This window comes from Ylistrum balloti, unplaced genomic scaffold (assembly GCF_031769215.1).
Source record: "Ylistrum balloti isolate Yb309-2 unplaced genomic scaffold, AGI_CSIRO_Ybal_v1 Utg370488, whole genome shotgun sequence".
Classification (NCBI taxonomy): Eukaryota; Metazoa; Mollusca; class Bivalvia; order Pectinida; family Pectinidae; genus Ylistrum; species Ylistrum balloti.
Genome location: NW_026782318.1, coordinates 498,325 through 511,319, shown reverse-complemented (window position 1 = coordinate 511,319; position 12,995 = coordinate 498,325). Strand labels below are relative to the sequence as shown.

At 36.2% G+C, this 12,995-nt stretch overlaps 1 protein-coding gene across 1 annotated transcript in view; it reads right to left on the bottom strand.

The window, feature by feature from the left end:
• LOC132555421 (uncharacterized) overlaps window positions 1-12,995 on the bottom strand; it is a 144,235-nt gene that overhangs the window by 20,038 nt on the left and 111,202 nt on the right. Inside the window, exons 14-16 of the mRNA XM_060219772.1 lie at window positions 7,320-8,768; window positions 3,569-3,921; window positions 610-2,454 (exon numbers count right to left, since the gene is read on the bottom strand). Coding sequence (XP_060075755.1) covers window positions 610-2,454; window positions 3,569-3,921; window positions 7,320-8,768 — 3,647 coding nt within the window. The remainder of the gene's footprint in view (window positions 1-609; window positions 2,455-3,568; window positions 3,922-7,319; window positions 8,769-12,995) is intronic.

The following is a 12,995-nucleotide window of genomic DNA, read 5'->3' as shown; positions in this document are numbered from 1 at the left end:
CAGAACGTCGGAAACCTAAGATCCATGTAGGATTTTCCCATCATGCAGCAGGCGACTGATGCAGCTCTTGTTAGTCAGTTATTATTGAAACACTTAAAGACTTCTGGTTGACAAGAACATGTGCTAGACTTTGAGGGAACAAGACCGGGATAGTAAGAGGAAACAAGACAGGGACAGTAGGAAAAGAACTAATATTTCAAAATGGAGGAAACTTTGAAAAAGGGAGAAAACTGGAGGGTGACGAAATAAAGATGGATATAATTTTCAGATTTAAAAGAGTCTGAATGTTTAAAGTCATCATAAAAAGGACATTGCAATTCTTAGAAGTGTTTCAGAGGGATGAGATTATAAAATAGTATAACATAGACGGAATCAGATTCATACAGTTTGCAAACCTTCGTTCATGTGTCAAAGAAAAATATTTGAGATGCGTATCAGAGGAGACAGCTAGATCGATTTCAACTTCATCTACAAGAAAGTGATTTGTAACATTCATCCAAATTGCAGAGATCTTTCATCCACAAGAAAAGTAATTGGTTGCATTAGACAGAGTTTTTCATCAGTGACGAGTCAGAGAACATCATTTGAAGGGAGGTAACTCTGTTTTACCTTCTTCTTGATCACTTGACTGTAGATCACCTCATCTGCTGCTGTGTTGGATTCTGTGACGGTGAATTCTGCCTGTGAATTTGACTTTGTGAGGGTTGTGGTTTCTTTAGAGTCTATAGTCTGGTATTCTGAGGTGAGGAAATGTTTTTGTCTCATCCCAGTAGTGTTGGCAAATCTTGTGGACTCGTTAGTTGTTGTAGTATTTTCTAATCCTTGAACAGAATCAATGGTTTGATAATCTGATGTGACATATTGCTGCCTGTTGGATGACTTAGACATCTGCGATCTATCTACTACACTGTAGTGGCCATTCTCATCCACATCAAATTCAGATGTTCCGCGGTTCATCTTCAGATCAGGTTCCTGTCTTCCTGCCTGCCTTCTGTTACTTGACCCAGTAGCTTCATTGGCGAGTTCCACTTGAACACCAGGTATTGTTGTAGCAGTTTTAACAGACGCCTCCCTCCCGTCAGTTTTAAGAGAAGACCCTCCTTCTGTGAGATAGGTATGAAGCATCCCCAGTTGGTCAGCACTCAGCTCTCCTTGACCAGGTACGTTGATGGTACACTCATGTTTACCTGAACTCTGGGCAGACCTGGTCAGGGGCATCGGCTCTAAATTACTGACATTTTCTTGTACAAACTGACCAGTCTGTCTGAGTTGGTTTGATTGTGAGGTCATTTGACTTGACCAGTTTGTGGTATTTCCTCTCTGATGAATGGTCACTTCTGGCTGGACATGTGTTGAGGATGTTGTGTGTTCACATTGCTGAGTTTGAGTCCTCTTCAATCCAGGTTGTTCATCGTGTATCACGGCAACATGTTGTTCTCGTCTCTCTGCGCTCCTCGCCCCTGTAACAGGACATACTTCAGCAGAATTGGTGACAGTTTCTGAATGGAATCCAAAACTTGGAACAGAGACATCAATCTCGTCATCAGTCAGGACTTCTTCTCTATGTGGCCTGAATTCACTGGCAACAAGGCTCTGAGGAGTAGCTACTTGCTGACTAGTAGCAATATAAACATCTACCTTTTGTCCTGCTTCTACTTCATCCCTACTACTTCTCCGACTTCCATCACGTGATTGTATTTTGTCCCTACTACCCCTCCGACTTCCATCATGCGACAGAATTTCATCTCTACTACCCCTCTGACTTCCATCATGTGGCAGTATCTCATCTCTACTACCCCTCCGACTTCCATCATGTGACAGCATTTCATCTCTACTACCCCTCCGACTTCCATCATGTGACAGTATCTCATCTCTACTTCCCCTTCGGCTGTTGCTGCCCCACAGAAGTTCTTCTCGACTCCTTGTCCCCAACACAAAGTCTCTGTTACCTCTGTCACTATCATACTCCAATTCGTCTTTACTGCTCCTCCGACTACAGCTTCCCCAATGGACATCCATTTCTGCTTGATTCCTTTGGAAAGAGTTATCTTCTCTTTGGGCTGTTTGACTGTTAAAGTTATCTCCCTTTTGGCCAGTATGACTTTTGGAGAGACTCAGTTTGGTTGGACTGACCTCAACCATTTCCTGTTTCTGGTCAATACTTTTCAGGTTTTGATTCTCTGTGGAAGACATGTTGTCTGCAGTAACCTTCAATGAATCAAGGTCATAGTTCAAGGTCATATCAGGTGACTCCTTTGTCCAAGCAGTCAACTCTCCAAGCAGATTGTTCAAAGCTGAATTGACTTCCACAAAAGATCTCTGAGTTCCCACCTCACTAGTCTCACTGTTCTCACTGACCTCTGACCTTGGTAAACTATTGAACTTCATCTCTTGCCTGTTATTCACATCTGATAACCTTCTTGGAAGATATTCAACTTTCTCATTTCCTCTCTCCTTTTAAAACCAACATTTTGAAGGGTATAAGGAAATGTGTCAACATTCAAATTTCAAATGTAAAATTAATATTTGTATGCTATAACAGGGACCACACATCAGCTATATCCATCAAAAAAGACCAGGGGTCATACATAGTCATTGATTCAAAAAGTGGGGTTAGACTTGACAATGAATTAGTTTTGTGTTTTTGTGTTGAAATTTCTGTCTGAACAGATAAAAATATGGGTGGACTTATAGTCAGATATTAAAGTTGGAAACAAAACTGCAAATTCTTAATATTACAAACATTGTGGGGTGAAAATAATACTGATATTAAGGATGATAAACGGTGATAGGGGAATGGAATGGGAGAGGAGTGAGAGGCTTACACAACCTTTTATGTGACCTCTACAAAATACCATAAATCAAATGATAAATTACACATTCATGTTTAAGCTTCATTTAGTACAATATCAGATCCTCAACAAACAGAAACAGTTTCTATAAACCTCACGTCATAACCAACTTTGAAACACAACAGTTATTTTGAAATCATAATCATTACATCTACTGAAAACTTTTACCAAAATTTTACGACAAAATTGTAACGGTTTGATATTGTGGAGGATCAGTTAATGTACCTGTTGTCCTCAACCTAAATAACATGTGCTTTTGTTTTGCAAAAGTTACCTTCCCTTCATCACTCTGTTTGAAATCAATGATTCTATCTATTAAGTTTTCTTTGTTTTTTGTCAATTCAAACTTATAATTTGTTTTTAATTGTGTAGTCAATTGAAACTTTCAAGGAACCTGAAAATTTAATATTATGTGTGCAGTGTCACCATTTTACAGTGGTCACATATTCAATCAAAGTCATTTTAAAAATCAAGAATGGAAGGCTTTACAAATAGCATATAGTATATCCTTGAGTCAGGTATGAAATTAATTTTGATTTATTAGATACAAAAAAGTTTTGTGTTTCTAAATATTATACAGGTAATTTGGACTTGAGACAGACAAGATCAGGTATGTTAATAACTCTGTGTATGCCTTCTCTGTAATTATATTTTGTAGGATTTGAGGATAACAGGTACTCTGTGAAGTTAGTAGTGGTAAGTAAACGTATACGTACTACCGTAAAGGAACCATGCATATTCATGTTATCCCACTCGGGTGACGTGCTTCTCTGGTGAGGAGGTGGGGAAAGGGGTGGAACCTCTCCTTGTCCATCATAACTACTCACAGACTGTGTCTGCTGCTGCTGTTGCTGCTGTTGAAAATTTTGTGTCTCATATTTTCTCGTCTCTACACGCCTTGTCACTTGTCGTTCTGTTGTTGAGTAGCTCTTCTGCTGTTGTTGCCATGGTGTTGTGGCGATAATAGAATTAGAAGCAGCCTGAAGAGATTTTTCCAATTCTTCCAATCGGTTGCGTTCCTTTTCCACTTTTTCCTTCTGTTCTGCTGTTGTACTCCTTTGTGTTGTACCTGGAAAGAGCATGTTATACATCTAATACTGACCTACTACAATCAGCAAAGTTACATTTATCTGTAGCTTGTATTTTTCCATTTTTTTTTTTCCTTAATTTTTTTCCACCAGGGATGAGAGAAAGGAAATATTTCAAAGACATCTGTATCTGATATGTTTTTTCTAAATATTCAAGGGAGCTAACAGAAATAGATCACCTCCCCTTTAACCACTAGATGTATTTATTAGATTACCTCCCCTTTTATAATTTACCACTAGATATATTTAATGGATTATCTCCCCTTTTATAATTTACCACTAGACATATCTAATGGATTACCTCCCCTTTTATCTTTTACCACTAGATATATTTAATGGATTACCTCCCTTGTCATATCTTATTAATTTCCTGCAGAGATGAAATTCCTTACTTTGGGTCAAGTCTTGGGCACATGTTATGAGATATTTTTTTACTCCTTTCATCTCATCTCTAATGATTTTAATTTGATATAATTCTCAGTCTTTTCCTATTTTTATCAAACTCTATTACATGTATTTGCAGAAAATTTCTTGAAACAAAATATAGATTTGCAAAAGAAAATTAGAACTTCTATGCAACAGAAATAAAATTACTTTCCAATGAAGCACTAGTCCATTTCATATCATTTATAAAAAATCATGAAATTTATTAGAAATATAAATTATAAATAATTAAATCAATGTTTCATGCAGATAAATAACAACATAAATAGGAAAAAAAAAAAACAAAACATGTAAGTATTGAGGTTAATATTAAAAAAATTGAGAAACAGAATAAAAATTAATGAAGAAATGTTAGTACATGTAGTATTTGTGAATTTGAATAAATCGATACTTACGCTTCCGATTAATAGTTTAATTAATTAGAAATATGTGTGTATTTAAAACAGAAAATATTGAAATTATTTCTAAATTTCTTGTAATAGCTAAATACAAAATTTATTGTTTTATGATCTTTTTGAACATCATAAAAGGAATAACATTGGATTTGCTTTCCTTTAAACATTTGAAATTCTTTAAATCTAAATATATTCAAGATATTCAAAATCATATTACTATGCAAATTAATTGTGTTCAATTGTGGAAATCTGTTGTTAGAAGGTTAGTTGTAAATTAGAAAAGCTATATTAAGTAAAAGAAAGAAATAAGTCAAATAAGCATTGAAGAATAAAAGTGAAATATCTGCAAGTTTTCATTAAAGACCTATTACCAGCACTAAAACTGCATTGTGATTTTGTAATAGGTATTTTCTTATGGAAAGGGGAAATAACTCAGGGTGGAAGGTCACTGGGAGTTTTGATATAAAGGGTACTTAAGGGTAGGAGGAATGGGGGTTTGCCAGTCCAGCAGGGATTTTTTTGTACAAAAGCCCATGGTGACCCTCAGGATATAAAACACATCCTGATTAGCTGTAAAGGAATCATACATAAATATGTCAGGTCAAAGGTTATGATGATAAAATGGCAGCTGGAACACCAACAGAAAGTCTGGTGAACATTTTAAAGTACAAAACAACCTGACATAAATATCTTGGAGAAGAATGACATCTTACAAACAAGAAAGAAAATACGTCTACAGATAAAGAAGACAGAACTGTTGTCAGAAACTAGATTTTGAAAATTCCATTAAGTCTATGATTACAATTTCATTCCACAAATGTTTGAACATAATCTCATCCATTTCTTAATATTATATATATGATAAATCTATTGCTTTAATTTCATTTTTGTTAATTTATCTATCCTGAAAATTTGTATAATTTTACAATCAGGACTTAGCTGATACTTGGTCTTTAATATTGACTAATGGAAAATGTTTCTGAAAATATGAATGAAATTCAAACGCACCATAAATCTTTAAAAAAAAAAATTGGGAATTAAACCAGAATCAAAATGTAATCAAATTCAAGAGTGTTTACAGATGGAAGAGAGCTATGAGTTTGTTAAGTACAATAATGTTACAATTATACACAACATCCTGGTAGTCACATACACAAGGTCAAAGGTTACACACACTTGGCCAATCACAACCTCGAATGATATCAAGAGGCATAGCCATGACCATATATGGCAATGCAGAGCAGAAAGGCAAGGAAAGTAATTTGCACGCATTTCAGTTTCTCACGTTCCTTCGGCAACAGCACAAATAAGCAAATTTTCCTCATCTGCTTTGGATATTACAAGCCCATCAATTCTTTCTTAAGTCTGGTTTCTACCGAAGGATTTTTACCGATGAATATCATTTCCAAAATATTGTACAGTTAATTCTTAGTGTAAGTTTAGAAGCAGCTTGCCGAAAAAATAAATCAGATATATATCACAGATAAATTAGTCATCTGTGCTTTACATACAGGAAATAAAAAGTGGGTTGATAAAAGTCATCATTAATTGATAAAAAATTGAATTATATATAAATAATGCAAAAATGTGCAAAAATGTTTAACATCAAAGTGCTCACAACATCCAAATGGAAGTAAAACTGCAGCGAATCCATTGGAATATACTTGTAAAATTTTTATGTGCAGGAAAATAAATACAATGGACCGATATGTTGGGCAAAGCAGATGAAGCTAATTTGTACCCTAGCAGCGGGAATCACTTCCATATCACATCCCATAAATAACACTGATATCTATAACTGACAAGAAGCATTTAAACAGTCATCATCGAAGTCTGTTCCTATCCTTCTTGTAAACTAGCCTTCAAAATTCTAAAGCTGCCATCATCCTGTAAGAATTGGGATTAAGCAAGTTTGTAATGAAGCATTCACATTATTTTGTATTTTATCAAAAATTTCAAATAAAAGTCTTTTTTCTTGAAGATGTTGCAATATTCAAAGCACATGTAAGCCCAAGCATTTGAAGCTGTAATTTGTTGATTTCAGACGAAAAACTGAGAAAATAAAAATGAAATATTCCACATTTCAATTTATTCTTTATCATTTAGACCTGTAAAGCCAAATTTTGTTTTAGCTATTAAAGTACTACAAACATTGATCAGAAAAAAATCTACAAATTAAAAATTGATTAAGAAGCTGATTTCCTTTTCAGGAAAAGGGGATATACCTGCAGAAGTGGTATAAGAAGTTTAAATGCTTGTTGACAGCTTAGAAATGCAGTAAGTTCTGAAGACTTTTCAATGACATTAAAGGTATGTCTGGTCTATGGAAACCTATCTCCTCCTTCTGCCAAGAAAAAGCAAGGGCAGAATTTTGTTGATTTTTTTTTTGAAGGCAGGAAGCAACTTTTCAAAAAACAATTTCATTCCAATAATTTGCCATTCAAACAAGAAAGAAGTAATGGAGGAAAGGTAGATGCAGGGATGTGATTGGCAGCGAAACCTGACGGTAGGTAGAGGGACGGGTGCTGGTCGCTTCATACCTGTCCCGTCTGCTCCAGCTGTCCGGTGGACATAAACTTCTGTGATGTAATGTGACTTCTTCTGACCCTCTGGGTGGCTAAATTCCTGTACCTCTGTGACCTTGGTTTTGGTTGGAGCATGCACTGGCAAGGTCATCTGTATATCTATTTGCTGGTCCCGTTGCGGGGGCTGCTGTTCGACCATGGTCCGTGTGCTGGACACTTGGTACGTCTGCTGCTTTTGAACGGGAGAAAATGGGCGTGGGGATTGGGGAGGGGTGGTTACACTGATAGCTCGTATAACAGCTGGTTTTATATCCTGTTCTGGCTCCTTCGATCCAACACGCCCCTGCCATGAACTAGTGCTTGTGTTACGGGAGCGTTGCATGAAGTCTTTACTACTTGTTCTGACAGGGGGAGTAACTGGGGAAGTGATAGGGGGTGGGGCACGTTGTTGGCCCGGGGATGGGGGTGGTTTTTGTGTTGATGAAGTGCTAGTGGACTTGTAGGATGTGCTATAGAAGGAGTCACCTGTGAAGCTTGGAGGCGAGAAGGACCGCACTGGCTCATGGGCAGATCGATCTGTTGAGTATGTGTGGTTTTGAGTCACGGTGTAGGATGATGAAACAGGTCCGTTGGCAACAGGTGGCGGTGATGACGCACTACGATATGTGTCCATCGTCGCCTGTTCCTCAGCTTGGTTATGAGCACGCTTCATAAAGTACTTATTTTGTGCCGTCTTGAGTTCCTCAACCAGCTGGCGTTCCTGCTGGACAGTTTTCTCATCCTTGCTGTCTTTTCGCTGGCGCAGTTTCTGTTGCTGCTCCTGCAGCCAGGATGAGGTCTGTTCATTCGGGGACATGGATCGTGAGCTGTCCATTGTCCGATTAAATGTTGATTCATTATTGCTGTAATAGCGGTTGTCGTAGTCTGTTCTGTAGGGCAGTGAGTGAGTCTTTGGACTTTCAGCCTTTCGCTGAAGTTCCGGGGACGTCGGCCCTGAAGTATAACTAAATGCATTTTTAGGCACATAAGATTTCTCCTCAGTTTTAGTCATGCTATAATTTCTCTCTTCCTTGTAACCACCTGGGATTTTATAAGTAACCTCAGCAGTTTGGTACATAGTTTTGCCATCTGGAGTGGATTGTGTGTCATATGTTCGGAAAGTCCGTGTGTCCTTGGAAACAGAATTAGCACCACTTTTTGGCGGACTCTGTGGACTTACAAACACTGAATCATTAAGTAGGTCACTAAGAATCATGTCCAACTGTGTCTGCTCATCCAACGGGGGAACAGACTTTTTCTGTCCTCCCGAAACACCATTATTGTAACTTGACTTGGAAGAGTTCAAAGTGGAGGAAAAGCTTTGGTGTAACGTGTCGTTGTTATTAACGTTAGCTGTATATTGAGGCGTAATATTCACGCTTGTGCTTGTGGTGTTCATATTTGAACTGGTATTACCTGCGATACCTGAAACAGAAAAAATACATTGTTATGACTACATTCACTAATCATCCACAAGATATTACACACTTACCCTAAAACCTCAGTAGAATGTTCCAGTTCTTTCACAATAGACAAGTCTAAATACATTTACAAAGGGCAAACAGTTCAAATCAAATGAATCTGTCATTAAGTAATTATGAAACAAAATGTATTAATAACTAAATATATCTGTATCACAAACCTGCTTCATATTCATCTGGCAGTTCGTTAAAAAAAATTGACTTCCAAACAGTCTCAATCAGCCATTGTACAAATATGATCAGAATGATATCACAAACACCAGTCTTAATCTTTCACAACAACTTGACATGGTAGTCATGGAATACTGTCCAAAATCTTGGTACTTAATCCAAAAGCCTTGTATAGCATGTAGTTATTATCGTTAAGCAGGAATACAATATATGCTGGAAGCCGACCAAGTAGGTATATATATATAGATATTTTTAAGCATATATGATAGAATTACGTCTTTATGATCACTAATTAGTAACATATGTTTTTAATTACATGTCATGGGACTGGTTAATGTTGATGATCATTACGAAATTGGTTCCAAACGATAGAAATAAAACAACTCCATGCATCATTGATTGGAATAAAAACGGAATAAAAACATTCCATAAGGTCAACGATACAAGAAGTGTCACCATGGTTACCAAAATACTCGCTATAAGTAATTCGAGGTATTAATGGCAAATAAAGAGAAATAAAAAGGAAAATTCTGCATTTATTTAATTAAAACCTTTCTAACCACAAAAAGGAACAGTTTATTAATTACTAAGGTAACCAATCAAAGACTGTTAATATGAACAAAAGTAGAGAGAATATTTTGGTGTATTCGTCATCAGGGCAATACGACAAAGATACTATTATCAAGGAACAAAAATATAACATTAACTTCAAAAATATCTATCATGCAGGTTAAAGTTCCCATATCAAAGAAAACAAATTAGAATTTCTCAAACTATTAATTGTTTTCTAAGGAACAAAAAAATTGTCTAAATAATGCTAACACAAAACTTTACATGACAAGGGAGCTAACTCTGGTTAACAAAACTCTGTCTACAAAATATATAAATTATGGAAATTCACATAGGATATACAAGGTTGTAGCCAGGTGTAGCAAGTTATACATATTTATTAATATGATATTAATCTCATCATTTCTCAAAATCATGAAAAGACTGCAACAAACAATTTTTTTCAACATTAACAAAATTAAAAAAACAAATTACAGTAGCCAATCACAGACAGACATATCGTAGTTAATTATCACAAATTTAAGACAAAATCAGAACTTATATTACCTTATCTAAGACCAAACGACCCTTCACTTCCCAATAGACAAACTGACATGTAATCACTTTTACATTATCCCAACCATCCACAGCAATTTCTATTATAGTACAATGATGTTTTAGAACATTCCAAGAAACATTCGACTTAGACCAGAACTCTACCTAACACAGACTTCCTGATCTTACATCACATTAATACTTGTGAAGAATTCGAACAAACAGATTAAGTCAAAGCCCTTGCCATTTTTTGTCCAAGTCAAACTGTTTACCAGTATTTGATACATGTTTATGAAATTTTTTTATTTTCAAAGAAATCTCGTTCTCACACTGTGAATACTGTGAGTGATACTTCATTATATCATGGACACTATAGTAAAAGTATTGTGGTAGCTTTGGTGGTATCAGGACACACAGTAAACTGTTATGTCTCTTCAAATTTATACACAGGTAATTACTTTGGATGAGAAGAAATCGGAATAGACAAGGTGCAAGTGAATGTTCTAAACTGCTTTTCATTTGAAATTAAACAGGAGCAGAGCTCTGATGATGGGTATACAAACATTTGGTCCATCGCCATGGTTACCCCAATCATCTGTCACTGTCTAGAAGAGGAATCGCAGTTCTTATGTCGACTTCTCATTATACCTATAACACAGCCTCTAAAGCACAATCCATAGGTTCATTGGTTGTTAATCACAACTGTGGAATGTGGATATTGGTTGCTATGGGCAACAGACAAGTTGGTCTGGGACTGTTGTCATCTACTTAAAAAAACCCTACATATTAATTGCACATTACCATTATTATGGCAATTTACTGAATGACTATGGCATCAACATGTACAAGCAACAGGCTGGTGGGAGAAGTATCCACAGAGAAAGCCCATTATAACGTTGAAAAAAAACACACCCACCTCACAGCAATAAGACAACTTGTAGTTACATCCAAAGATTGTTGTGAGTTTTGAATTCGAAACCCCGTTTAGACACTCATAAATACTAAGAAAACAGCAAAATCTGTTCCTCATTTGAGACTGTCTATCATTAACTTAAGGCTGAGAGACAGGAATGTAAATGCCTGTTTTTCACTTTTCCAAAATCTGCATGGAGAAAAAAAATAGAAAATGTTTAAATTCTATTCCACACACCTGCCAACCACAGGAAGGAGAAACTTAATAACCATTTAAAAGACAAACCACTTTGTTCTGTATTTGGAACACTTTCAAATATTTTCAAAAAAGTTATGGAATGGGAGAGTTGAATTTGCTAGAGATTACGTTCATTTCCCACCCATTTTACAGTAAACATCTGAGAGTTTTGAAGGTGCCATGTTAACATCAAAGTCTCCCCTGATCTTAATTCTGATATCACTTCCAGCTGAATGAATTATTGACAAACATAATTAGAAAGTATTTACCACTTCAATTTTTTGATGTACACACCACAGAAATAGTCTGTTTCTAAGGCTATCATCTGTATCTGGTTCTAAAAAGACACATGGAGCCTTTTAGTAAATCATTTAAGGAACCAGGAAACCTATTCTAGTACCAGTGTCCTATACTGGTCCTCCCAGAAACCAGGAAACATATTCTAGTACCAGTGTCCTATACAGGTCCTCCCAGAAACCAGGAAACATATTCTAGTACCAGTGTCCTATACTGGTCCTCCCAGAAACCAGGAAACATATTCTAGTACCAGTGTCCTATACTGGTCCTTCCAGAAACCAGGAAACATATTCTAGTACCAATGACCCATACTGGTCCTCTCAGAAACCAGGAAACATATTCTAGTACCAATGACCCATACTGGTCTTCTCAGAAACCAGGAAACATATTCTAGTACCAGTGTCCTATACTGGTCCTCCCATGAACCAGGAAACCTATTATAGAACCTACAACTACCTATGGCCTATCTGATGCCTTCATATACTTTCGGCCTAACTTGTGCCTAACTTAGTCTTACATTTCCTTTTGACCTACCTTTGGTCAAAAATATATTCAGCCTTACTGGAGCCTACCTTGGCCCCATATTCACCTGAAGCCAACCTGGTGCCAGTATGACTATTGATAATGTAGTGCATTGCAGGTAAAGGAATGCCAGAACAGCTCTCCAGATAAATTAGGATGTAGAGCATCGGTCAATGACTGTTTTACCAACACCATGTACATTCCACCTATCTACATAATATACAAACAGTATACTGTACAACAGAAAGACTGGACTGGCATCAAACAGTTCTACAACCCCAGTACTTGTGTAAGGTATATAATGGAAAAGACTTTAAAATGAGATAGATTAACCCTGTTTTAATAAATCACCTTAATGTTAGATTAGTAAACAATATATCCTTTTGTTTTAATAAATTCAAAGTTTACACTGATCAATTTGATAAAGACTATAACTGGTGTAGTTTTTCACAATGACAGCGAAAGTCTGACTTTTCAAATCAATAGCTGACCTATGACCTTTAATTTAAAGACCTGGAGGTCAACGAGAACAGGTTTATCAACAGTGATGTTGTACTTCCACAAAAAAAAACTGTACTTCAAATTAACACAAACACAGTAAAAAATTCATCTTTCAAAAGACAATTTATAACCTTTACTTCAGTATTTCAACCAAACCCCTAATTTTAGCATAATCTAATTCCACACAAACCCCTAATTTTATCATAATCTAATTCCACACAAACCCCTAATTTTATCATAACCTAATTCCACACAAACCCCTAATTTTATCATAACCTAATTCCACACAAACCCCTAATTTTATCATAACCTAATTCCACACAAACCCCTAATTTTTTCATAACCTAATTCCACACAAACCCCTAATTTTATCATAATCTAATTCCACACAAACCCCTAATTTTATCATAACCTAATTCCACACAA